Source organism: Lissotriton vulgaris, chromosome 5, assembly GCF_964263255.1.
Source record: "Lissotriton vulgaris chromosome 5, aLisVul1.2, whole genome shotgun sequence".
In the NCBI taxonomy this organism is placed as follows: domain Eukaryota; kingdom Metazoa; phylum Chordata; class Amphibia; order Caudata; family Salamandridae; genus Lissotriton; species Lissotriton vulgaris.
The window spans coordinates 202,507,219-202,532,762 of NC_141693.1; the positions used below are offsets into that span (position 1 = coordinate 202,507,219).

Sequence of the window (25,544 nt, forward strand, 5' to 3'; positions counted from 1 at the left end):
GAATTAGGTAATGTTGACAACCCTCCAACAGATTATTTGATCCATAAAAAAACAACAGTATGTGTCTTAGATTCTTCAAGCATTCTAAGCTCCCTTCTGGGATTCAAAAATGTAATCTTAATGACGCTTTTCTCTAAAGAGGAGCAACTTGCGGGGTTAGTCAATATGGGCGAACTGAACAGCAATTAAACAAAACATTTTTATGAGGCAGTCAAGGTATTTTCAAAACATGGTCGAGAGCTATGCATTTAGATAGAATTGACTTGGTGAAATGTGTTTCTTCTTTCGTCCATATAGATTGCCAAAGCAATAGGTGTTAAAGGCTCATTTTGACTTGGGCTCTAATGACAGATGTCAAGGTTTGTGTTATTTTAACATTCTGAACTGCTTTTCACCTCGTAGAAAAAAAGTCCTGTGTTCAGTAACAATGGGGTGCTTGTTTTAGAGAATAATGCTTACTTTTATGGAAACTCTTTCGCCCAATACATCAGTATGTTCTCTAAGGCATTTGTTATGCACAGTTGGTTTTATTTTTGACAGGTCACCAGCGCTTTATGGGATGTTTGCCCTCAATAACCAGCGCTGCATCATAGAGCAACAAAAAATGTGCTCCCACCAAGTCCCAAGCCCGACAAATAGTAAAGATTTCTTTGACCAGAAAAACACATTACTTCCAGTAAATAAATCACATATGTCAAGTCTAAGGCTCTTCTTGGCAGCGTGAAGATACAGAACCCTGGTCGGAAAAAGAACATTGTACGATTTAAAAATAAAAATGTGCAATAAGGATGTCCTGCCTTCTGTCCGCTGAGGGGCACACGGGAATCTGTCGCACCCTCCTCCAGGCGACAGCTTCTGCCAAGCAAGGGATAGGTGTGTCGAGTCGTGAAAACATGTCCACAAAAAACAGGGCCTGCTTGGGCGTTTGTGCCAGGATCGCCACTTTTGTGTCGGATGTGCCCCTCCTGCAACTCCCTGTGGACTTGCAGGTGCTTGGAAAATTGCACCGGCAGATAGGTTGTGTCAGCTCAGGCAATGCGGGCTGCTGTGAGTGGTGACGCTTACCTAGGTCTTGGCATGAAGCAGCTGCCCTTTCATCTTCCACTCCAGGTGCACCGAAAAAAGAGAGAAACCCCCAGCAAGGGGCTCGTATAACTTCCTCTCGCCAAGGAGACTGCAGGAATTCACCACTCACCTGACTTCAGAAGCCAATGACAAGGAAGCAGTGAGCCCTCTTCCTCTGTCCATTTGAAAGTCCAGATGAGGCCTACCCATTCCTAGCTCCACCAGAAAGCCAGGGCCTTCCCTAGTGCTGTTGCCCATCTAGTGAGTTCTTCTGACAATGGAGTGTGCTCTGGTCTCTGGAGGGTGACCACAGCCGTACTGGGGTGCATCAATCTTTCTTCAAACAAAGAAGACAGGTACCTCAGCACAACTTTATTTGGGGGCATAAACTCCATGGTATCGTGCGATCCCTGAGGAAAGTCCTGCCACTTCTACCATTCCAGGCACATGCTCAAGTGGCAAGGTGCACAATCCTCAGTAGATTGGACTATTGCAATGCCCTTCTGCTGGGGTCCACTGAGTTTCTGTTGGATAGGCTCCAAAGGATGCAATCAGCGGCTGCTAGGTTGGCCCTGGGGCTTCCTAGAAAAGCACATGGGCCGGCTGCCCTTGCGAAACTGCACTGGCTACCTCTGCGACAGAGGATACAATTCAAGGCCCTTTGTCTGGTTTTCAAGGCTCTCCATGGAATAGGCCCTAGTTCTCTGCAATCGAAATTCGCTTGGTATACACCAACCAGGCTGCTTCGTTCTGCAGCGGCTAGGCTGGTGAAGGTACCTAGATTCAGGAAGGCCAGAGCAGGGGGCAGAACCTTCGAGGTGGCCGCTGCCAAATTATGGAATCTGCTCCCGCTCGAGATTAGGTAAACCACGGAACTTCTCCCGTTTAGGAGAAAGATCAAAATCTGGCTGTTTCCTAAATAACCTTTTGTTTTGGTCATGCCCTGTCTGATACGTGTTTGCCCGTTGAGCCAGTTAGCGACAGGATGCCTGCAAGGTGACAGTGCGCTTTATAAGTTAAATAAATAAATAAATAAATACAATAATAAAATAAATACACAATGTCACTGCACCAGCACCGGTAAGAAGGCACATCAGACACACATTTTGCAATCCAGTCTACCGGACCTCTTACAATATAGTTGTAAAGATGGGAAGGGGCGTGGTCTGAACAGAAGGTTTGGAACCAACCATCAAAGTGGCGCAATCAGTTGCACAAACTGTAATGGGGAAGCAGATTTATGCTGAAAAAAACATACAGAGACACATAAAGATAAGAAATACCTTCTTTTATTTAGAATATGCATTCTTTATAAATAAATTATAAGAAAAACCCTTAAAAAATATTTTATAAGTTCTCAACAGTTCCTTCAAAATTACCTAATGGAATGAGTCCTTAAGTGCCCAAGGGGAACTAAAAAAAACAATCCTTCCGTTATCATGACCGAATATTTGCCAGTGCAGTACACGCTAAGAATTAAAACATCCCAACCCCGCATGTTAAATAAAAAATAATCCTTCACAATTAAACTCTGTTCATTTGATTGCAATGTGCACTCTTCTGAACATCTATTTATCAAGAATGGCAAGGGAGTGCTTTAAAAAATATGGGCAGCCATTAGCCAAGCAGAAAGCAAGTGTTCTACCGCCAAAGCCTCGATTTGAGGAAGAAATGCCCTTCGAAGGCGAAACTGGACGCAATACAATTAAACTTTCAATTTTAAAAAGTGAACATTCCTTTTTTACTCACTTCTGCCCTCAACTACATCACTCGACAAAGAAGCAAGGGGGGGGGGGTGGAGGGGGGGGGTTAATACTAACGTAAAAATTATGCATTTATAGGTGCTGGAGAGGGACCCCTTGGAAACAGAAAAGAGGTTTGAGGGGAGTTTGTCAGAACTCACAGAAAGAGCCGGACACCTAGTTACAAAAGGGACAACGCAACAAACCACAAAGTGTTGACTGTGGACAGTTGCGCACAAAGGCGTCTGTGACTCAGGACAGTGTGTGATGCACTGGGTGGTGCTTGAACACTCCCTCTGTGGCACCATTCCATGTCGAGTTTCAACACCTCCTGTTTCACAAGGAGGTGCAGCTATGTGCCACAAAAAAGCCGAGCTGACTACAAGTCTGCAGGAATAAAATGATACATAACTGCAAGGTATATATATTAATCCGAGATCTTTGTGCCCAACAGAGCAGCAAGGTATCTTTAGGCTGAAAAAACGTTCATACGTCACTGATCGGGTTGGGCTCAGCAGAAGACAGGCTTCCGCATTAAGCGTCTCATCTGTAGGTGGGGTTGATTGGTGCGTGGCTGCTTTAGCGGATGACATCACACCCTGGGACTGCTCTTGGTGCGTGCCTGCGTTAGCGGATGACATCACATCCCTGGACTGCTCTCCTTCCTGCACTGTTAATTAGCCACCTGCAGAGGCTGCCTATGTGACCTCATCAGAAAAGGCAGGCCACAAAATGCTGGACTCCCAGGAGGTCCTGCAGAAGACATGAATAGTTCCTGTCTGGTTTCTCTATCCGCTCAAATGTTGGTTCGAGATTCCGCCTTTCAGGTGTGGAGAAGAGCCCTACTGATATACACCAACTTCAGGAACCCACAGACATGAGAATGTTGTTACTGTGAGAATGGAAAATACTCTTTTAAGCTTTAAACACACAGAAGAAGAGCAGACGCTGTAAAGAGCACTTGAAAGGCTTATTCTACAGGAAAGGACTGCAGAAAGTTCTAGAAAACCTCACAACATCAAAGATCTAGTGCTGCAAAAATTAACTGGCAAGTGGGAATCACCCGGTTTCAGCCTCTTCTTGCTTCACGGTCGTGCCGCTGCTCACCCAAAGAAAACCTAAACGCACCGTTTCCGTGAAGTGGACAGCTCTCGAAGTGCCATCTCTCTCAAATTCGAGATTTCTGAATTGGAAAAACATGCTGCTTGCCAATCGGCTAAGGAGTCACCATTTTCAATGGTGCAACTTTAATTATTAAAAAAAGGGGGGAAAAGCATGAATTGGAGGAAATAAACTGGCTGTGTGATCTCAGGTCTAAGGAGGAAGTTGGAAGACTTTGGATGGAGGTTGGGGCTGAGTTTGCAGTTAACCGTTTACTCTTCAATCCCTGGAATGGGCTCTAAAGACTGACAAAAACAAAGCAATTACATTGATTTTTTTCTCCATTACCATTCCGATGGGAGCTCAAGACCTGAGCACAGCTGCGTTCCCAGCCGACATCATGAGTTTCCACACAGCTAATCCTACTGGGAGTTTTTGTGGTGTACAGGAACTACATGACACAGGAGCGTGTGTGTCTGTGTCCTCCAGTATCAACCAGGCCACACCAAACCAAAGCAACAGGTCCCTTCTCATTCCGACAATGCAGAACCAACAATGAGGAATTATTACTTTACTTCTGCACGGACATAAGTGCAAAAGAAACCATCCTGAAAGGGGCAGGAGGTTAATAACACCCTTCCCCATGCGTCAGGAGCTCACAATGGCTTGTGGGGCAAAGATACGGATCAGCCTGCATCAATATCCCAGAAGAGTGCAAATGCCAAAGCTAGATTTGAGGTCACCATCAAATGTATCCAGGATCAACGGTACATTTAATTCAGGCTTTAACACACGAGAATGACCCTCAGCCAATTTCACCGCAAAGGAAGCGGTGTGCAGTGGTGCCTCAACCTGCGTGGTACTTGGTCTAGTAATGAGGAATACAAGTATTTCATGCTGGCCATTTAAAAATGTCCTATAAATGCCACTAGTCACTCAAGAGCCACTCTACTGAAAAGGAGCCTTCATTTTAAAACGGTGATGATTTAGATCACCGCTGGCCAAATGATATTAATTACCATCTAGTTCCATGCTACGTAGTGCTTTAAAATGAGTACTTCATATGTTTTAAAGAAGCTGGGGAGAGAATTCAGACTGAAGATTGGCTATTCCAGTCTGTCGAGAACGATGACACCAGACAGCCTTTGTGGATCATTCCTTGGCTAATGGTCATTCATGCTTTATGCGATGTGGCATTGCTGCAGGCTTCACTGTATACGTTAAATCCCATACACAGGCGGATCCGAACACTCCACAGAATTCCTTACATGAATGTGAAAGATGGTTGAATTACTTGGTACTGCAAAGGGAGGGAGATGTAAAAAGGAGTTAGAGGGAAGACAGGACACCCAAATTCTAAATCTGGTTCAAGCCATGATTAATGGAAGTTTCCTTAAAATAGTCGAGAAGATATAATAAAAATCAAAAAAGGAAAAAGGAGAGGCACGGGATGGTAAAGCTAAAACATACAACTATTGGGCTCCAATAAATTTAAATATCGCGCGTTGGCCTCCTGGAGTCATAAAACATTGAATAAAAGTGGTCTTGAGCACCTTAATGTCAAGTATTCAGTGTGTGCAAACATAGGGCAAAAGTTAAAACTTCTTTGCAAGAAAACAAATCTTGCATGCACGTCAGTCAATTTTCCATCATAAAATAGTTTCAAATATTTTTAAAACCCTCTTCTAAAAAAGTCCTTTAAAATCATACACGATGCATTCCAAATGTATGCGCTCTGTCCATCAACAACCAAAAGAAATCATGCTTCTTCAAAATCCACACCAGTCGCAGCTTTCTTCCTGTGAACACACAAAAAAAGAAAACATTTAGAAATTACTTGAAGGACTGTGCTTGGCCAGTCACATAGACATTAAGGAGTCAGCAACAAAGAGGACTCCAAGGACACATACCCTTTAGCTGCGACTGATTACAATACTGAATCTACAAGAGGTGGAATGTATCAAAGTGGTAATAACTCGCAAGCGGTTTATAGGGAATGAACGAGGAGTGGTTTAAAAAGAGGCAAGAGAGAAAACTGGAGGAGAATCTGGACCTTGGAGGAGGAAAGTCTTATGATATGGATACCTGATCTTCCGACAGGTGCGAGCCCACTTGTACTGTGCTGACCAGGACAATGTTTCCAGAAAAGAACAGTCTAGTGGTTCTGTGGACATCCAGAACAAAAGCAAGTTCTAATCTAGATAAATGATGGCCCTGGAGCAGTTTGACACTGAAATCTAGGCCTTCAACTTCAATTTAAAAACACTAAAGATTCACCATGCAACAGTAAAGCACCCACCAAAGTGTCCCTTTAGCAATGATGAAATATTAATTCACCATAAACAGCAAATGCGCAGCACACAAAGGTCGAAATGCATGGTGACTCCAAGAGAAGCGACGCCTACAGCTAATCTTAGCCATATGGTCAACTGCACTTTAAATTATATACGTGTGAAAAGCAAAATTATAGCACAAGTGGACCTTACATGTGTCCTAAACCTAAGTGCTGTTGCGTACACAAATGGGAATGCCTAATTGCGTCATAGCACTAGTTTCCAAAATGGAGGGGCATGTGGTGGAGCATTTAGAAGCAGGCGATAGCCACTAAGTGAGAGAATGGAGAGTAGAGGAGATAAGCATGGATCATCCATGATTATCTTTCGGCTTACCCACTTTGGTCAAAGCAAAATCCAGTATTCAGTTTCGAGCCAACACACAGAAGAGTTCTGGGGTTAGTCAAAGTGATGGGAAGATGTGATGTCTTGATTACGAACCACTCGCTTCATCACCACAGATTCAGTTTCATCTTCCTGAACAACATCACCATACAATGTTTCAAGAGTTAACAGGTTTTCTCCAAAACCTACATTTTGGAGTATTTAAAATCATTTTGGGACTGCAATTCTACCAACCTCTCACAGTCCTGAAGTACTGACCTCCTCAAGAGGTCACTGGCCGGCCTGGTTAACTCCACAAGGCATTGCTAAAAAGGTGTGAAGGTCTCAGTGTGAAGAGATACCATCTTTTGCGGGGAAAGAGCAATGGGGTGAAGCTTAACATGGCATTGAGTGGTGCTCACCTCTTTGCAGAAACTACACAGCGTGGGCAGCCCTATCCGTGATGCCACCAACTCTGCACTGCACCAGCACAATAGAAAATATTGTAGAGTGAGTAGGACTTCTAGTGCTAAAAAGAGCAGTCTCACATATGAGATTCAGTCACTGAAAGACTCCAGCAGAGGTCTGCAGCCCTTGAATTCTGCGTTTGTGGCTATTACCAACATGTAAAAGGCGGCACAGATGAGCAAATACTTATCAAGGCATGTGCAAGCCAGAAAACATGAGGAGCAGTTTTCCCTACTGAATGCAACAACAACCCACCCTGGCACAGGCCACAGTCCTACCAAACCGGCGGAATTTAAGTATGATAAGGAGTGCAGGGAAAGTATAGGTGCTATGACCCACCTGAGGGACTGGATGTGTGCAGCCTGGCACCCACACGTTTGCAACCGTTCATCACAATATCATGACTGGCCAAGAGTTTGAATAAAATAACAAAAAAACTGCGCAGATGGAAAGCAAAGGAGCAGAATGTGCTATCAAGAACAACATGGAACCCTAAAATCAGAAGAGACAAAACACTGAGGAAAGGGGCAGGCGAAGAGGGCGGAGAACGCTAGAGAGCAAAGAGATCTAGGAAGTTTGAGCTGGAAAAACAGCGAGGAGTACTGTGGGGGATGCAACAGAGGAAGAAATAGTCACAAATAGTGAGGAAAGAGAGGGAGATGGAATAGGAAAGGAGGGAGAAGGGGCAAAGGCCAGAGGGAAGGGACAGGAGAGAGTGTAAATAGGATTGACGGGGTGAAGGAAACACAGAGCAGGCCAAAAGGAAGTCCGTGTGAGAACAAAGGTAGAAGGACGGGATACAGAAGCATCAGAGAATATCAAAGGATGGAAGTGACCAGCAGAGAGGGGAGGGGGGACAACAAGAGAACATTACCTCTTAAAGCCGGGGTTAATGAGAGACTCCCCTGGGAGTCTCCTAACGGTAGCCGTATATAACCCTCCTCTTCCGCCTTTTCTAGAATCGAGACCTGCACAGAGGGCACAAGAAAACAAGCCGCAAGTAAGTGTCAGACAAGCAGAGCAGAATTGAAAAGGCCATTTATATGGGAAGACTTTGCATGTTAAATCACAGGACACTGGTCATGTATCTACAATGGAGCCCAGGCAATTTAGACCTAGATATGGTCACAGAATCAAAATGCAGGCCAGGCCCACTCCTGTGCATGCTACCATGGCATAACCGCCTGGACAACACTCCCCTCCAAAACAGACAGCGACATAGTCTACGTCTTCACAAAGAAGGAGATCCAAAGCTGGGGAGGCTGTGCTACGGTCAAATAAGATGTTTGCTAAGCACTATCAGCCCCTATGAAGAAACTCATCACTGCCTCCTCACGGCACCTGTCACCAAATAAGCAAAGACAAACTACTACCAAGAAAAGGTACAGACACTTACCTTACTGGCTGCAAACTGGGCTACGTGTGCACTCCGACTTAGCTGGGGCCTGACGCCTGGCACTACTGTAGCAGGTGTTCCCTAGTGTCCACAGGCAGTCATGTAAACAAGCAAGATTGATTGCCTGAGAACTACATTTCCCACTTGCAATGGGGCATTGTTAGGTCCCTTAGGCAGCAGAAAAGCATGTATAGATACCTGGCTTTGCCTCGGGATCCACTCCTTGGCTTAAAGATTGTACTTAGCTTCTTTTGAGACTGAAAAGGTACTGACCCAGGGAGTCACTAGCTAGCATCTTCCTGTGCACTAGAGTACATGCCTAGTTCTGACCCTGGCCTGCTTCAGACTTGATCCACTCACTGGTCTTGGAGCTCTGGCATGGCAAGCCTGGTCAGACTGTCCCTAATCAGTCACTTCGGAGCTCGGTGGAGCTGGACTTCAGCCCAGGACAGAGTCGACAAATACTGCTCTGCCTTCGAGTCTTCTGCTCCTTCCCTGCCCTCCTGTTGGGGGTCAGACAACATCTGGCTGATGTTCTTCACTAATGACTGGATGGTGGGGGTCTCTTTTATATGGACTTTGAAATACATAGGGCTGATATATTATTATTAACAGTGCTGTAATGCCATCATCTTTAAAAATCAAGGGTCAGAATGACACCTATACATAGATGTTGATTTTTCCGATACTTCACCATAATCCCTGCATGGATTTAGAGATATAATAAACTTCTATTTTAGAAAGCACTTCGTATCGGTTTTCATGTTAAGTGTTCGTATTCGTCCCCAGACCACATAAAGATGGAAAGGGAAGCTAGCCTTCCGGGGTTTAAAATTTGTGGAAAAAACGTCGCAGCACACCCTAATAGCAGGCATTTTACTCTCTGATCCACCTTGCTAGCAAGGTTCTATCATTATTCAAAAACACAGAGTGATCAAAGAACTATACACTGATATTTTATTGCAATTCCTTCACCATAGTGCATACACAATTAAAATATACAGGTTACTTAAGCACCCAGATACTCTACGGTCCATTCCTTAATTCTAGAACCATACCCTGAAGCCTCAAGGACAGGAACATGGAGCATCAGGGTCCGTAATTTCAAACTTTTTACGCCGGAGTCCACTTGTCTTCTAGTATCAGCACAGATAGTCCCTTTAGTTATATAGTGGTTGGTCCTGTACGTCCTTCGAAAAGAATCCTGTATCTCAGCTCTGTCATGAATAGAGCTGTGTCGATCCTTTATCTCAGCTCTGGCCTACATAGAGCTGCGTTGATCATCTACCCCAGATCTGGCTTGCATAAAGAGGAGTCAAACTGGCTTGAACAGAACTATCAAACCTCCAACTCACCACTGGCTTGAACAGAGCTGCGTCAAACTTATATCTCAGCTGATCGCCTCTGCACCCCATTTTTCGATATTGCACATTTCTGAGGGTAAACTTTCAATGGTCAGCAGGGTATGATAGGCTTCATATACAATAAATTCGATAATGTCCGGTGCACAGGAACAAGTGCTGACATCACCATACAGTGTCAACCTGAAAGTAACGCCCTTAGCAGTAGGACGAAGCAGCTCTTAACCGCATTGCTGCTGCGGCTTTTCCCGCTGTGTGCGGCAATTTACGAAAAGCCGCGTTACGTGACGAGCTCAGCTCGTCATCCGCACACGACTACCGTGGCTGATGACGAGCTGAGCTCGTCATCAGAAGCGAAGCGGTTAAAAAATACATAAAACGTATTCACTTACAGCCTGATTCATCAATCATATTTGCGCTCGCAAAGGGCCAGATTCTCAGAATCTGGCCCTTTGCGAGTGCAATTTTTGCATTTGGGATTCATCATCCCAAATGCAAAAATCGCTATTTAGAAACTCGCAAATTTGCGAGGAATAGCATTTAAGGAATCTCTATTAGAGACTCCTTAAATGCTATTCTTGAAACATTTTAAAATTGCGAATTCGCAAATTTCGGCCGCTATTTACCGTGAGGTCAAACCTCATGGTAAATAGCGAAAACTTAGAAAAATGCTTTTAAAAGCATTTTTCTAAGTTGCATGTTACACACACACACACATGTCCTTAGGACATGTGTGTGTGCAACACCTGTTGAAATGTGCATTTAAGGGGTGCTACAGGGTGTCCTTTGGACACCCCTGGCACCCTTCAAATCGCTATCTTATTTGCGATTAGCAAATTGCTAAACGCAAATAAGGAATACTCCCCATTCATTCCTATGGGCCTTTTGGCCCATAGGAATGAATGGGGAGTTATTCCTTATTTGCGATTAGCAATTTGCTAATCGCAAATAAGGAATCTGTAGGAATCGCATTTAATTTTGCGGTTCCTACATGAATCCCGTTTTGCGAGTCTGTAATAGCGATTCCTTATGAATCGCTATTTCAGACTCGCAAAACGGGTCTTTCATGAATCTGGCCGTTAGACCTTGCGTTGATAAAATAATGGTGAGACAAATGTGCCAAAAAATAAGATAATGTGGAATCTGGAAGGGCTGGCCAGTTTTAGCACTGCCCAAGCTCTTTAATGCAACACCCTGGCCTGGACCACAAAATACTGCTTGAGAGAATCAACCATGCCTCTATTCCATACAAGGCGCACACATGCCATGAACCCCATTGTCCGTGTCATCCCAGTCCTGTACACCTAGGACCTGGTGCAAGAACAACCACCAGGGGCTGGGGGGGGGTAAGGGGCGGTAAACATACCATAATCTGTATGCCATACATCACCACCAATGTTCTGTTACCTGGGAAGCGTGTCCAGCAACCCCTGCGTACCGCACCAAACGGAAAGGTACGCGTCGATCTGGCCCTGCATATTACCTTCACATTGGTGTGTGCAGGTCCGGGCCAGCAGTGTCCAGCTCCAAGGGCGAGTGGGTGTACATCACTACCAGCAGTGGCCAGTTATATGGGGGTGAGTGCATATGACACCCAACAGTGGCCAGCCATATGAGGGGTGGGTGTATATCAGTGCTTAATTTGTAAAATATGAAGTGCAGGCGCTGAAATGTTTGTTGGAGGCCACACCTACTTTTATCTGGCTCCACCCACTCCCTCCACTAGCTCCACCCGCGTACTATTAGCTCCACCTACATCTTCAACTGGCACTGCTAATAGGGAGCCTACAACTGCCGTCACATTCGGTATGGTTGGAACTTTACCTTCAGGCAATTTCAGGAATGGGCTGGTGAGGTGAGCTGGCCTCCCTTGAAATGGGGAAACTCACTTACCCAGATAGGAAAAGCAGACCCGTGCCTTGGGTTAAGCAAGGCCTCAATGGCACCTTGCAGGCAGCACGTAGGCAGCATGTAGGCCAGGACTGTGTGTTTAATGGTAAGAGTGAAACAACTGGAAGCTATCCTGATTCCCAAGCCTACCCCAGAGATACTGTGCTGGCAGGGATTCTTTGTTGACCTTCCTGCAACAGCTGTGTGTTGTAGCTACTATTAGGTGTAGTGAGAGATAACTTTACATCTATGTTCGGGCGTGAGCACCTGTGGAGACTTATTTAACACATCAAACTTACACATTTGAAAAATAAACTTCAATGCAATGCCATTCTGGAGTAGGAATCTAATAAAAGCCATAAACATGAGAAGCCCAGCAGAAGGCTTTATTCAGAGCAACCACCAACCGATCCAGCTCACAACCCCAGCACATCCAAAGTCCCAATGACTCCAGACAATTCATGAGGTCATAGCATTCTACATTCTACATCTAGCACATGCAAGTTGATTACAACAGAATCCGAGGCCTAAAGTATTATAGATAATTTGGACTAGAGTTTTGTTGCAGGCCACACTAGAGAAATATTTTTTCTATGCAGTAAAATAGAGTACATGTTCACCACAAACTTGTCGTCAGTCCTAAAAATTATAAACATCGCTCAAAGTTGTTGAACAATCACAGACGTGGAACGCCCTCTTTGGGAGCATAATAGCAGAGTCCTCAGTATTCTTGCTCTCTCTTACTCGCTTCTACTTTTCTCTCTAACCCCCACCCCCCCCTGTCTACCTCTAACTCTGATTGCCTTTAATTTCACTCTACCTGCTATCCCTCCCTCAACATCTTGTCTTTCAATATATATCTATCCTTCTATCCTCACCCATCTCTTGCTCCATCATCTCTCTCTTGGTATCAGACCTCACGGCTCAACCCTCTTTACCTCTCTCTCTCTCTCTCTCTGCTGTCTACCCTTTCCTCCCTACCCGTCTTCGAAGTTCGCTCGGGAGTACATATCAGCCGGAAGACAATTTCCTACTGGGAACATGGCTACGTGCAATATAATCTATCACTGTGCTTCATGGATATGTTTTTGGGAGAGGTTGGCTTGGAGTCTTAGTTATACACTTAAGTGATTACAATTTAGACAGTGCAGCTGTCTAACTGGCGCTGCTAAAAATGAGGAAGGTAATTTGTTACAAATGAAACACACTGGTGGTCAGGCATGAGTGTAGAAAGGAACTAGTAAGTATGCGGCTGCAGGCAGAGCAAGAAAGAAATTAAACAGAGAAGAAGATTGTCTTTTGAGGAAAGCATGGTCTCAGACAGTACTTGCACACAGCAACATTATGGTAGAGGAATTCTCTTTGAATGGTGTGCATTTGTCTTCCAAGGCAAATAAGCGTATCTGCTGAATTTAAGAGAAAAGGTGGTAAGCATCTAGGGGAAGAATTTGTGGTGCTAGAAGGATCAGTGATGTTGGGTGATTTTATGTTGTGGTGGGGCAGTAAAACACCCAATTGGGGTTTCCTGGTTGTCTAAGCATTATGACGGTCTAACCAGCCCAGCAGATGTGAGGGGAGCAAACAAATAAGACACCTCAGAAGGTCCAGGGGTAAGAGATTGAATGTTATGAAAACTGTGTGTGGCCTAGTATAGGTGGCTACATGGATGAAGAGGGACTAGGGGTGATAGATGGTATAAGTTACAATTGGGGGGGAAGGTTTGCAACACCACAAGCCAGTGGTTAATAAGAGCATTAATAAGAGCACAATTTGTGTAAGTGAAGTGGGTTATTTTGTTGTTGTATTGAAGTTATTGTGTTACATTGCAGACAGCAGAGCTCTACTAATAAGGCAGTCTTTACTCTTTTTGTTATTTAATTGATTCTGGTAATTATCTGCTTCTCGCCTGTAGGAGAGTAGGGTCTGCTATCCTATGGTCACACCAAATTTTTGCTTTTTGCTTCACTGGTTTATGACTTAATGTGGCTGTGGGCCTGCTAATCAGACCCACAGCCTGCTGTTCTCTCTCTAAATTAATGCCAATGCACTCTAGGTGCATTATGAATTGGATACTGGGTCACCTTATAGGCCCCTGTAACAGTGTACCATAGGTACCCAGGGCATAGGTGTATCCAAGGCCTACCAGGTGCTGCAGCATGTATTGTGCCACCCCTGGCCTGGCCTCTATATTGGACACAACTGGCTGATCACTCAGCTGGGGTAAGTTGGTGTAATCACCTCTTGCTTAGATATAGTATCCCTATATCTAACCTTAACTGGACACATGTTAACCTATAAGCCATTCCTATGGATGGCCCCCGCAATCCTGGGGGCAGAGTGCGTGGTTTCATGTGAGATGGTGCTCTAGCATGAGCTGAGCCTGTCTGCAGCTGTCGGGAACAACTCCCTTAGCTGTTCCGGGATATTGCCATACCATATACTCTTAAGTGCATTATAATCCTCGCGGTTATATGCTAACTTTGGTTTGGCTTTATCAAAACATGTCGAGTAAGGTGTCATACGATTTGGAATACTATCCCCTCAACAGTTCGGTCGATGGGGATAGCATTCCACCCTTCTAGAGGGACACGACATGTACATAGCCTTAACCCCGGTTAAAGTTAACCAGAGCCTCAGCATCACAAAATGGATGCTGCCACCACAGACACAAGTCTGACCTCCCGCTGCTGGGAGTCCTTCCAGCGAGGGAGGCTTGGACAAAGGGTTTCCTGCCTTAGGAGGTGCGAGCACCACCCCAGACAGGATTTTGTGTATTGGGTTGGACAGGGCTGAATAGAATCAGACATGCCCGGGGCACACAAGGTGTCCTCGTGCATTAGCCAGTCCAAACCGGTCCTGGGACTTCCAAGACCCAGGCCTGGCGAGGAGCTGGACAAAGGAAAGGGGGTGTAACAGCCCCCCTTCCTGGTCCCACCCAGAGGAGGGACCTAGCAGGTGATCCACCCCTCAGATTGGGAATAAGAGTGTGAGCAGTGCCATAGCACCTCAGATCATCCTGAATCAACTTGAAACTAAGAAGACGACTGGACTTCGACATTCTGCTGCACAGAAGACTGAAGAGCATCTCCCTTGTGGCCTAGGAGTGGCCACCCTGTGAACACAGGCACCATCCAGCAACTCGACGTCTGCTTTACCGCCGCCTCCCGCCGGAGCCCGAGCCCAGAGCCTGACAAGACCCAGACTCCCAGACTTCTCACAGCCCGATCCACAGTCCCTGCAAAGAAGGGACCCGTGGAGGCACCGAGAGACGTGGGACCGGACCTCTTGAAAGACCCCCGAGACGCTGACTGCGCAGCACCCGAGGCACCCTCGACGCTGTGCTTTGGGGATTGAGAAGCCCCACAACCGAGCAGCCCTTGCACCGAAGATCAGCCCCCCAGCATCTCCACGATCTGCGTGGGGCCCTTTTGCATCGTGCCACTCGAAGCGCCATCCCGGCCACTTGCCACGTGGTCAGCGGCCATCTTGGCGACGAAACTTACAATCTACACTGCGGGTCTGGTTGCTCCAGAGTTGCCCTCGCTCCTGTAAAAAGGAGCATCCGCTCTGACCTTGCTGGTCCGAGTGATAAGCCTTTTTTACCTCCTGCGTGGCTTGCATTAGCCAAGGCCTGTTTGCTCCGATCAAATTGCCGACACCGCCATCAGCTAGAGCCGTCGTGGGACAGCTCGTGATCGACTCCTGGACGTCCTCGACCTCTTCGTGTCCACATGGCTGCTGAGAGAAGCTACACTTCAACGCCTGTTTGCACCCGACATCGCCTGGTTCCAATCTGGTTCCACGGTAGTCACTGGCTAGTGACTTTGAACATTGTCCCCTCTGCTTTCAGGTCTTCACCACTTCAGATCCACCCTTGGATCCACCGGAACTCTTCACATCGAGCCGCCTGCAGCATCTTCAGCTCCAAGCACCATCGACCTGCGTGACGAAACCAGACACTACTTCGCACCCACTTCCTGTGGGTGAGGTAACTCAGCAAAGCCGGTGTTCCCACACTGGTATACACCTCTAGAGTCTGTCTAAAGTTTCATCCTTATAGGTCACTCAGAAGGTTCCTAAAACACTAACTTTGTAACTTTTATGCACCATAGACAATGCATTGGTGAACGCGTGCACTTTAAGCACTGCAACCGAGTCCCGCGGGCCTTTCCCGACTTAGTCACTGCTAATCCCGATCAGCTCCAGCGATTCCCAAGGCCCTAGGCCTATTTCCTTTTCGATTGGTATCTCTTATACCACTTTCTTAGTATATGGTTTAGGTGGCCCCTAGGGCTCATCCATATTGTACAACTTTTGTGTATTTAAACTGTGTTTTGTTTTAACGCTTGTGCTTCTGTGCTCATAAAGAGTATAGGGGATATTTGTAGTTAATAAATATATATATATTTTCAATATATATCTGTGTGGTGTCCTTTCATTTGGTATTCCAGGGGATTGTGTATGGTAAAACAGCTGGCTTCACATGCCTTTCAGAGTTTAGCCTAAGACTGCTTTGTCCACGCTACCACTAGGATAGCTGGTCTATAAGGTTGACTTACAACCAATCATCATAAGGGTTGCTTGGCATGGTACAAGGTGATCACTAGAACTAGTGAGCATCATATACCAGGCCAACTTCTCACATCGCCCAATATACTACTGTCTCACAGCACTATTCAGTTGAGCAACTTGGGTGCCTTGGCGTTCAGCAGGATGTGCCTATAGAGGAAGTTACAGACAGAGTGTTATTTTACAGGACCGCCTAAAGAGGAAGTTACAGACAGAGTGTTATTTTACAGGACCGACCGACTATTATCAGTTTATGATTTTAGTAACTTGTAGACGCATACATAATTGATTTTGTACCCTGCCATCGGGGCACCGGTAACTAAGTACTGTTCAATGAGCACCTCAGAAAAGTGAGTGTTGTGCACGTTTACGAATGAACAGAAACAGCTGTGTAATGTACCCTCAAATTAATTCCACCAAAAGGGAAGTTTTAAATGTTCACTGGTTCTGTTGCTGTATTATAACAAATATTAACAAAGGAAAACTGAGCTAAATAGCTATGCTGGTGGAAAGAAAACAAAGCTGGTTAGGTAATTGCCTTTCAATTATTACCCCAAGGTGAAGGTCTACTAATTGTCATGCTCTCGTAGTTTGCTGCGTCATAAAAACTGTAAGGCCTTCATTTCCTGAAATCCCTTTCAGGGAGGATGGTAGTTCCAGCGTGGCTGTGATATTTTCACGGTCACAAACCTTTCCTCCAGGAATCCTATATACCGTGCAAGGCTTATTTATAACAGACCAGTCATTAATGGAAAGGGTGAGACTTCAGCTAACCCTTTATGTTCGGAGGGGGGAGTGATACACTTACATAGACTGTAGTGGGTTTCACAGACTTGCTGTGGAGTGTCTGAACTTTTTTCAAAGTGGCCAACTCCAGGCTCTTTTACCTTTGAGTACTTCTTTTCATCTCCTAAAACCAGACTGGGTGCAGGTCAAATAACATCAGCTTGGCAAGTGCTATTTTAAGACTGACATGGATTTAGACCGATTATTTCATGTACGATCTGGGGCAGATGTGGTATTGTAAGATCTCTGGCTGCTGTAATTGCCTGTTTTTTTATTATAAATGTAATGCTGATGGAAGGAAGACGGAATGCCAGTGCGTGCCTGCCTATCTTTTAGGGAAGGCCCGGGGTTACTAGGCGCCGTTTGTTGAGTATGACGGTGCCCACACGTGAGAAAGTGAAAGTGTGAAACCAAACTGTGTTTCCTCGTGGACTTGGAAACTAATTTGTGCCCGGCTGCGCGCCAGCTGCGACATTGGACAAGGACAAGTCAGCAAGCCAGGGGCTGGGGCCTTGTCGGGTAGGGCCCTGACCTTTTACATACTTGTCTTAAACCCGGCAGGCCCTATATCGAGATTGTACTGCTAATCGTAACTCTTATGGAGGCGCCGGAGGCGAGCTGTCTCCCACCATGCCGGTGATCTTACTTACAACCGGACCGCCACGCTAGCAAAAAATAAAACAGCGTTGGTTTTGGCACAGCATATTTATTGGTATATTGGAATAGTAAGCTTTGCTATTAGTACTGTAAGTCAGTTGTTTTCTGCTTAGCATCTTATTGTTAATCGTGGTGGGCCGGCCGGTGGGGACACACACTGGCTGCACTGCCTTTGCTCAGCCTCAGTTTAATAACAAATTAGTTAAATTTGACGGCGGCCTGGTGCTCCTTGCTACCAGACAGTCACAGTATTACTGTACTACTGGCTGATCAATGCATCGATGCCTGCACATGCTGCTCAAGGTCGTCATAGGTCGGATCGGGCTGATTTCAATGACGTCGACAAAGTCTACTCCCACCAGGCGGGAGATTAAAACATGGTACTGTAGGCTGTAGCAGACCTCGGTTTCCCTTCCAGCACTCCTGTGTGAAAGGAAACAGAACAGATATTGCTCCAGCCTAGAGGGAGCATGTATAGATAGCTTCTCTCTCCAGGCAAGAGCAATGCCGGCTCCTGCTCCATACGGGGAGCTGGCTGTGGTCGCAAAGGCCCCCGGGGGCTCCCCCTGGCGCCTAATGGGGTCCCCGGCCATTTAAGGCTCAGTGTAGGGTGGTCACTCGCCCCATTTCCCTTCTTGACCCAGGGTGATGGGATCCCCAGGAGCCAATTGAGGCCAATTTAGCAAGCACTTGCAGCCAATCTCACGCCGTGGACAACTAAAGTCTATGTGCAGGAAGGGGTGGCTGCCTGCGGTGGTGTATATACACAGACACACACATTTATTGAGATAGAAAGGGATATATCATTTTGCCACACTTTGGGCAAGTTGGCGCGGATTGTTCTGCCACAGTTCGGCCAGGTTGGCGTGGATTGTTTAGCCACAGTCCAGGCAGGTTGATGTAGAATATTTTGCCACAATTTGAGCAAGTTTATGTTGATTGTTTTGCCACAATACGAGCAGGTTGCTGTAGATTATTTTACTACATTTCTGGCAGGCCACCGTTACTTCTTTATTAGGACATTGAGAAACAAAATAATTTAAGCTTTAGATCTCAAATTTTAGGAATTACTGCACACTTTGTTGTGCCTCAATTAGTAATCTATTCAGTTCCTCTGGTAGATAGCCTTTACGGTGTAGGGATAAAGTTGGGTTAAGTAACTTTAGAAGCATGGCCGGCTGATGTTTTATCTCAAGGATGAGTGTATGGATGAGAGTTGAATCATAACATGAAACTCCTCTGCAAAGCGATTTAACAGCTCATCATGGCTAAGAAGTACAATAACATAACAGGCCATAGTCCAATAGGACACACAGGAGTTTTCTAAGTCTACCACGATTCCTTTAGGTAAGAGGTCAGACCTTTTCCTGAGGGCCAAAGGCGATTAGGAGTCTTTTCTGTTACTCAAAGACAGAACCTCCATTTTTAGGCCCATTCAACCAGAGGCAGCCTTCCTTCAACCAGTAGTGCATGTGGATCGGATTCAGGAATTCTGCAAAGGTTGATACAGTCAGAGGTGATCTGTTGCTCACTAGTTGTTTCTGGGCCATCAGTTTAAATCTTTAATTGTGATGTGTGGATTTTCGCCACCTGTGCAAGAGGCACAGGAACATGTTGAAAAGCAAGGGAGAATAGGTGGAGTACTGAGGAACTCTTCGCTTTTTAGCAAAGACAATGCTAGGTTTAGACTGCTGGGAAAGGTCTCAGAAGATGGAATGGTCAAATCACTGACAGAATATCGACCTACAAAATATCGACATACAGAAATAGCGACGCAGGAATATCAAAGGCAGGAATATCGAAATCCTATCTACAACATGGTAAATACAAAAATATCGAGGTTAAAAATATCGTAATTAAAAATATTATATTTTTTCCTGTTGAACAAAAATGTGTAAAATTAAGTAAATAATACTTAAAATTAAAATATACAGTGAAAAATATGTCATGTTTAAAATCAATAAATAATAAATACATATATGATCATAAAACATTAAACATATATATAACAATATATAATACATACTTAATACATTAATAATTATTTTAACATACATTAAAAAATATAAGTTACAAATACATCTACACATAAAACAAATAAAAAGTAAATATGTTTATTAAATTAAATAAATTACATATACTTTCAATATTTTTTTTAATTAATTTTACACTACATTATCTAAAATACAAAAAATATTAACTAGCTAAATAAATAAAACTACTATTCAAAGTCCCAAAAAAAACTACAGTAATGAAAACGTTGGATAGAGTAGGACTTAAAATTTCTATTCCCACTCCAGAAAACGCAACAGTAGGGAATGTGTTGGATAGCGTAGGGGTAAAAATTACTATTCCAACTCCAGAGAGTGCAACAGTACAGGGATGTGGAATTCCTATAGCCGGACGCCTAGGACATATTGTTTGGGGTCAAGGGCACCAAATTTTAATGTGTATTTTGTCCTTGGGACAAGCAGGCCCAACCCCCTGCAGCACGAACCCTTTGGCTGCCAGTTTGCAGTACCATATTAAGGATCAGGAAAGGGCACTGCCTGCAGTTAAGGTAATATTTGTGTGCATATGTTAATGCTGTTCAAACTTGTATTTATGGTTCATTAATTGAGAGCCTTTAGTATTAGACTGAGCGCGCTCAGTAAATGTAAGTTCTGACTGCACTACTGACAGTGGTTCCAGTATAAAGATGTGGACACACTGTTTCAAAGTTTAGCAATATGAGGCTATGCATAATGCTCCCAGAATGCTCTCTGATTAGATGCAAATATCTGCAGAAGCTTTAAAGCAAGATGAATGACACACTGCCACATTAGTTACTGGCACTGAACAAAACCTACTTTGTGTGCCGATATGCTCCTTGTGAAAGAGCAGAGTGCTGTCACTCACAGTGAAGCCAGCTGATACAGAGAGAGAATTTTAATAAACACAAAAGGTCATGGTCCTTTTGTGTTTATTAAAGACAAGGCCAGACCAAATTAGGGGCCCAATTATTAAAGAAAGTCTCAAAAGTGCACCCTTGGTATATGTCCTTGCATTAAGGGCAGCTATATGGCTTTCATGAATTCACAAGAATGTACAGAGGTAAGGGAAGAAATAGTACTCCTAGAAAATATTTGTGAACTGCATTTTAGCATGAGCAAATATGCATGTGTAGATTTGCCAACTCGAAAACCTTTGCAAGTTTATTTTCCTTCCAACCACTTTTTTTTCCCAACTCTGGGAGAAGGTTTACTTCTGCCATTGTCAGGAGTAAATTTCCAACATTAATAAGTATTGGAAAAGATTAGAGAAGAGCTGTTGAAAACTCTTAAAACATGGAAGTTAGTAGGTTTGCACAGACTCAAAAGGACACTCCAACCCTGGAACTATTGTTTACCACTACCATCAGTCCCAGTATGCAGATCTGTGGAAACGTAGCAAAATAAAGGGATTGCTAGCATTCAAACACCACTATGGTATGAGCCCTGGCATAATCAGAGAGGCTATGTAAGAGCTCCTATATAATGAGATTGCTGCCATAATGTGTCGCTGCACACATGGCACCAAAGGGACAAGTGGATTTTGTTACTGGACAAGTAGATTTATGAAGCAACCTGCCCCATGGACAAGTAGATATTTGAATAAATTCCACACCCCTGACAGTAGGGAAAACGTTGGATAGCGTAGGGGTAAAAATTACTATTCCCACTTCAGAGAGTGCAACAGTAGGGAAAGCGTTGGATAGCAAAGGGGAAAAAATACTATTCCCACTCCAGTGAGTGCAAGAGTAGGGAAAGTGTTGGATAGCATAGGGGTAAAAATTACTATTTCTACTCCAGAGAGTGCAACAGTAGGGAAAGAGTTGGGTAGCGTAAAAGTTAAATAGAACATACTTCTAAATAATTTTTTTATTTAAAATAATTAATAATTTAATTTTTAAATAACTACATCATTTACAAATACCCATTAATTATTAAAAACATAATTACAATTGAACAATACATTAATACCAATAATTAATTCATAAATACTAGTTACCAAATAAATATTGAATAATAAAATATGTTTCATATACAAAACATTATTAAAAATTGATTATACCCAAAAATACTTTATGAAACATTAATTACCAAATAAACAATTTCCAATAAAAATGATTTACCAATTAAAAATATTAATTGCCAATTAAAAAAATGAATTACCAATTAAAAAAATGAATTGCAAATCAAAATAATTAATTGCCAATTAATTAAAAATAAAATTATCAATACCAATAAATAAAAATAAAGATTTGATTTTGATTTGATTTATCAACTTATAAAGCGCGCGATTGCCCAAAGGCGTCTTGGCGCTATAAAGCATTACTTAATTACAATTAAATTATTTCCCACCGCTATAAACCCACAACCGGCTACAGAACTTAAATGCAAATATTAATTACTATTAATTATAATTCCTAAAAATGTATAATTAAATTACCTCCCACCCTATTCCCCTATAAACCCACAACCCGCTCCGGTACTAAAACATAAAATTGACTTAAAAATAACATTATTAATATATAAAAATAGTACACATATAATTTAAAATAAGTAAAATACTTAACAAAAAACATAACATACATATTAAATACATAATAAAATACATAACAATAATACAAATATCAATATTAGTAACAGAGATTAGTGACATCGATATATTTGATATCGATATTACTTACATCGATATTACTTACATCAATATATTTTTTTTGTTTTTTAAAATCGATATTACTTACCTTAAGGTTGATATTCTGTCCATCGATATACTTGACCTCGAAATTCTGTACCTTCCATATTTCCAACTCAATATTTCTGTAAGTCAATATTTAGGAATCAATATTTAGACTTTGCAGCGGAATGGTCACCTCTGGTCAGATTGGAGGACCTGCCATCAACTCATAGTGGTGTAAACAAGACAGCACGATCATGCTAGTCATAAGCGATGGTATGCTAGCGGAAGATGAGTGCTGAAATAGAGTCCCCCGTCTAGTGCAATAAAGAGGACCTGGAGTATTTACAGAGGATATGAGCAGACTTCAGTTCGGGTACTCAGAGATGGGTTGTTTTAGAGTGGTTGGCAGTCTCTGGTTTGTGTCTTTCGGGAGGGGATAAAAGTCCTGTTTCATAGGCTACCCCACTCAATTCTGAAGAAGCAAAGCACTGGTACTGTGAAAATGTTGGAGACAAGAGATGAACTCTTGAAAGAGGATGACAAGCAGGTTCCAAGGTTGGATAGTAACCAGGTAAGAAAAGTAAGAGATTTCAAATTATGGACTACAAACTTGCAACTTCTCAATATTCTTGCACTGAAAAAGGTTGGTAATTCAGGGAGTAACGGGGTACAATGTAATTGTAATTTGGCAAGCACTTGGAAGGTCCTGAACAGTTTTTCTGGTTTGGCTCGTTGAACAGTAAAACAAAAACAGAAAAAGAAAAGCATTTACAATAAAACCTGGAAAGCAACTATCAAGGCAGGTAGAGTGAGCATTACCTGGCATCAGCTGTCTTTGGGTCTTTGACAACGACTTTTCAGGACTGCCGGAAGCAGCTGCAGCAGCAGCAGCAGCGCCCTCTGCAGCTAGATTGAAAAAACACAGGCATCACAAAGTCTGTAAACTATGTACATGTAAACCAAGAAAACATTCTTTAAGAGACCTTGGTCGATTAACGTTAATTTCAATAGGAAAGTGATTTGTCCACCACTTTGATGACATTACCTCGGAGAATGGGGGGAGCCCAGGAGCAGTGTCCTGGTTGTCTGGCACATCACAGGTCTCAAAAAGACACTTTTTTTTAATTAGACCACCCTTCAGCAAGAAGTAAATGCTGGACATTTAGGTTTGTTTGGATTACTTTATGGCCCCCTTTCTTACCTGATAAGCATGATCAAATGTGGACATGCATTTTGCACTTCAATCCAAGCCTCACTGTGACATACTTTGAGGTGGATTTCCATGCCACTCATTTCACTTTCTCCTTCCACTCATCACCTTTGATGTTTCCAGTATTTGAGGTCTCTGAACCTGTTTTGAGGAACATTTCAAAACATACCAATTCTGAAAACTGATTTTAAAAGTTGCAATGTTCTTCTTGGAAAAGCGGGAAGCAACACCCTGCTTAAGAATCCTAGTCAGATCACTGCAAGTTTGAATTCAGTGCAACACCAAAGAGGGATCTTCCCTGCCCAGGAATGCCCCAGACATCCTGAAGAGCAGAAAGAGTGGCTGTAGTGAAACCCTGGTAAAGACAATCACCTCTATGTTAAATATGGGAGTACAGCAGCCAAAATCCTTCTGTCCTCAAACCCCACCCAACTCACAACAACATGGTCAGAAATATAGAAGAATGCTGGCCCACATCCACCCTCCCTGCCAGTGCTTTAAGTGGAGTGAAAAAGCGGGAAGGGTTTCTGAAAGGGTTGTGGCCTAAGAAGTGTAGAGGCATGAAGTAGCTGAGGGTCTGCCATAATATATGGTAAATGGAATCATGTGCAAGACAAATTCATAAGTAGTCATGTTTGACAAAAAGAAACTAAAATCAGCCGTCAACAAGTATTTATTGAACACTATTATCTGGCACATAAGTAAGGCTCCCCGTTTTTCGTTTTTACTGGTTTTTACAGATAAATACAGACAGAAAACCATGCATTCTCCTGTCTGTATTTATTTTTAAATAAAACTGGACATTGGGAGCTTTTTGAGTGATTCGAAAATATACACTTTTCCATGACTTCCAGGCCAATCACTGTGTGGACTGGTAGGTAGGGGGGTTAAAAATAGGAATTTTAGTTAAGAGACTTTAACAAAAGTAGATATAGACACGGCTGATACTGAAATGTGCATATTTTCGTATAAGTACATTGATTTATCTTCTGCAGGTGTTCATATCACTGAAACCTGTCAGGCATTCAAGCATGACTGCATATTTATTGGTTAAATAAATGTGGGAATATACCAGTTTCAGCTTTATATTATTTACAAAACCCATAATAAATATGGATACAGATAAAGTTGACAAAACAAAATATGGATAAATCCAGACGGAAATGTCAAATAAATAAATCCCATAAAACCGGTAGCCCTACCCACAAGCAAGAGTTATAGTGGACAAGGTAAGCAGTGATAGTCTGGTTATTCAATTGACATGGAACAGCAGGTTTATTTTCCCTCTCGGAGAGTTTAGAAACCACGCAAACCCACTGGAGGTATTCTGATCGACCAACAGCGAGTGGTGAAGTCAAAGGGACTCATTTGAGAGCATCTCCAACGAGACATTGTGGCAAAAGACAGTGGTGGAAGCTTACTTTGTAAACAGACTAGAGGACTTTCTTCATTTGGCATGCCAAGGGGACTACCTACCAGCTAACCTTGTAAAGTTCTGTTCATTCAGTTTCTCAAAAGAGGCTCCTAGCCTTCATTATGTCTAGAATATGGAGGATTTCGGATTGCTGGTGAGTTTGCGGTGTGCAAATACACTAGTGTACTAGGGCTTGCGTGCACAGGATGGCGATTTCCAAAGGTTTTGATCGAAAACACACACACACACACACACACACACACGACCCCCCCATATCCAGGTCGGAACTTGGGTCACCCTCCAAACTTAATCCACAGCAGATCTACCCAACCAAATCACAGTGGGGTGTGATAGTATCACACGCAATGAAAAAAGGGTTGATGTTATCCATTCTATTTTACTGTATTATTTTCAACATCATAATACATGATCTAGAGCAGATGGTGCAGAGTGCAAAAAGTGCTCAACGTGATAATATTTGTAAATAATCACAGCCCGGGATGTTACAATATTATACACCATAT

General features: G+C 43.4%; 1 protein-coding gene across 1 annotated transcript in view; it reads right to left on the minus strand.

Moving 5' to 3' along the window:
- Positions 1 to 2,338: 2,338 nt before the first annotated feature.
- The window catches only part of PAXX (PAXX non-homologous end joining factor), a 63,986-nt gene continuing 40,780 nt past the window's right edge, over positions 2,339 to 25,544 (minus strand). Inside the window, exons 5-7 of the mRNA XM_086921161.1 lie at positions 23,216 to 23,302; positions 7,908 to 8,001; positions 2,339 to 5,707 (exon numbers count right to left, since the gene is read on the minus strand). Coding sequence (XP_086777287.1) covers positions 5,668 to 5,707; positions 7,908 to 8,001; positions 23,216 to 23,302 — 221 coding nt within the window. The 3' untranslated portion in view covers positions 2,339 to 5,667. The remainder of the gene's footprint in view (positions 5,708 to 7,907; positions 8,002 to 23,215; positions 23,303 to 25,544) is intronic.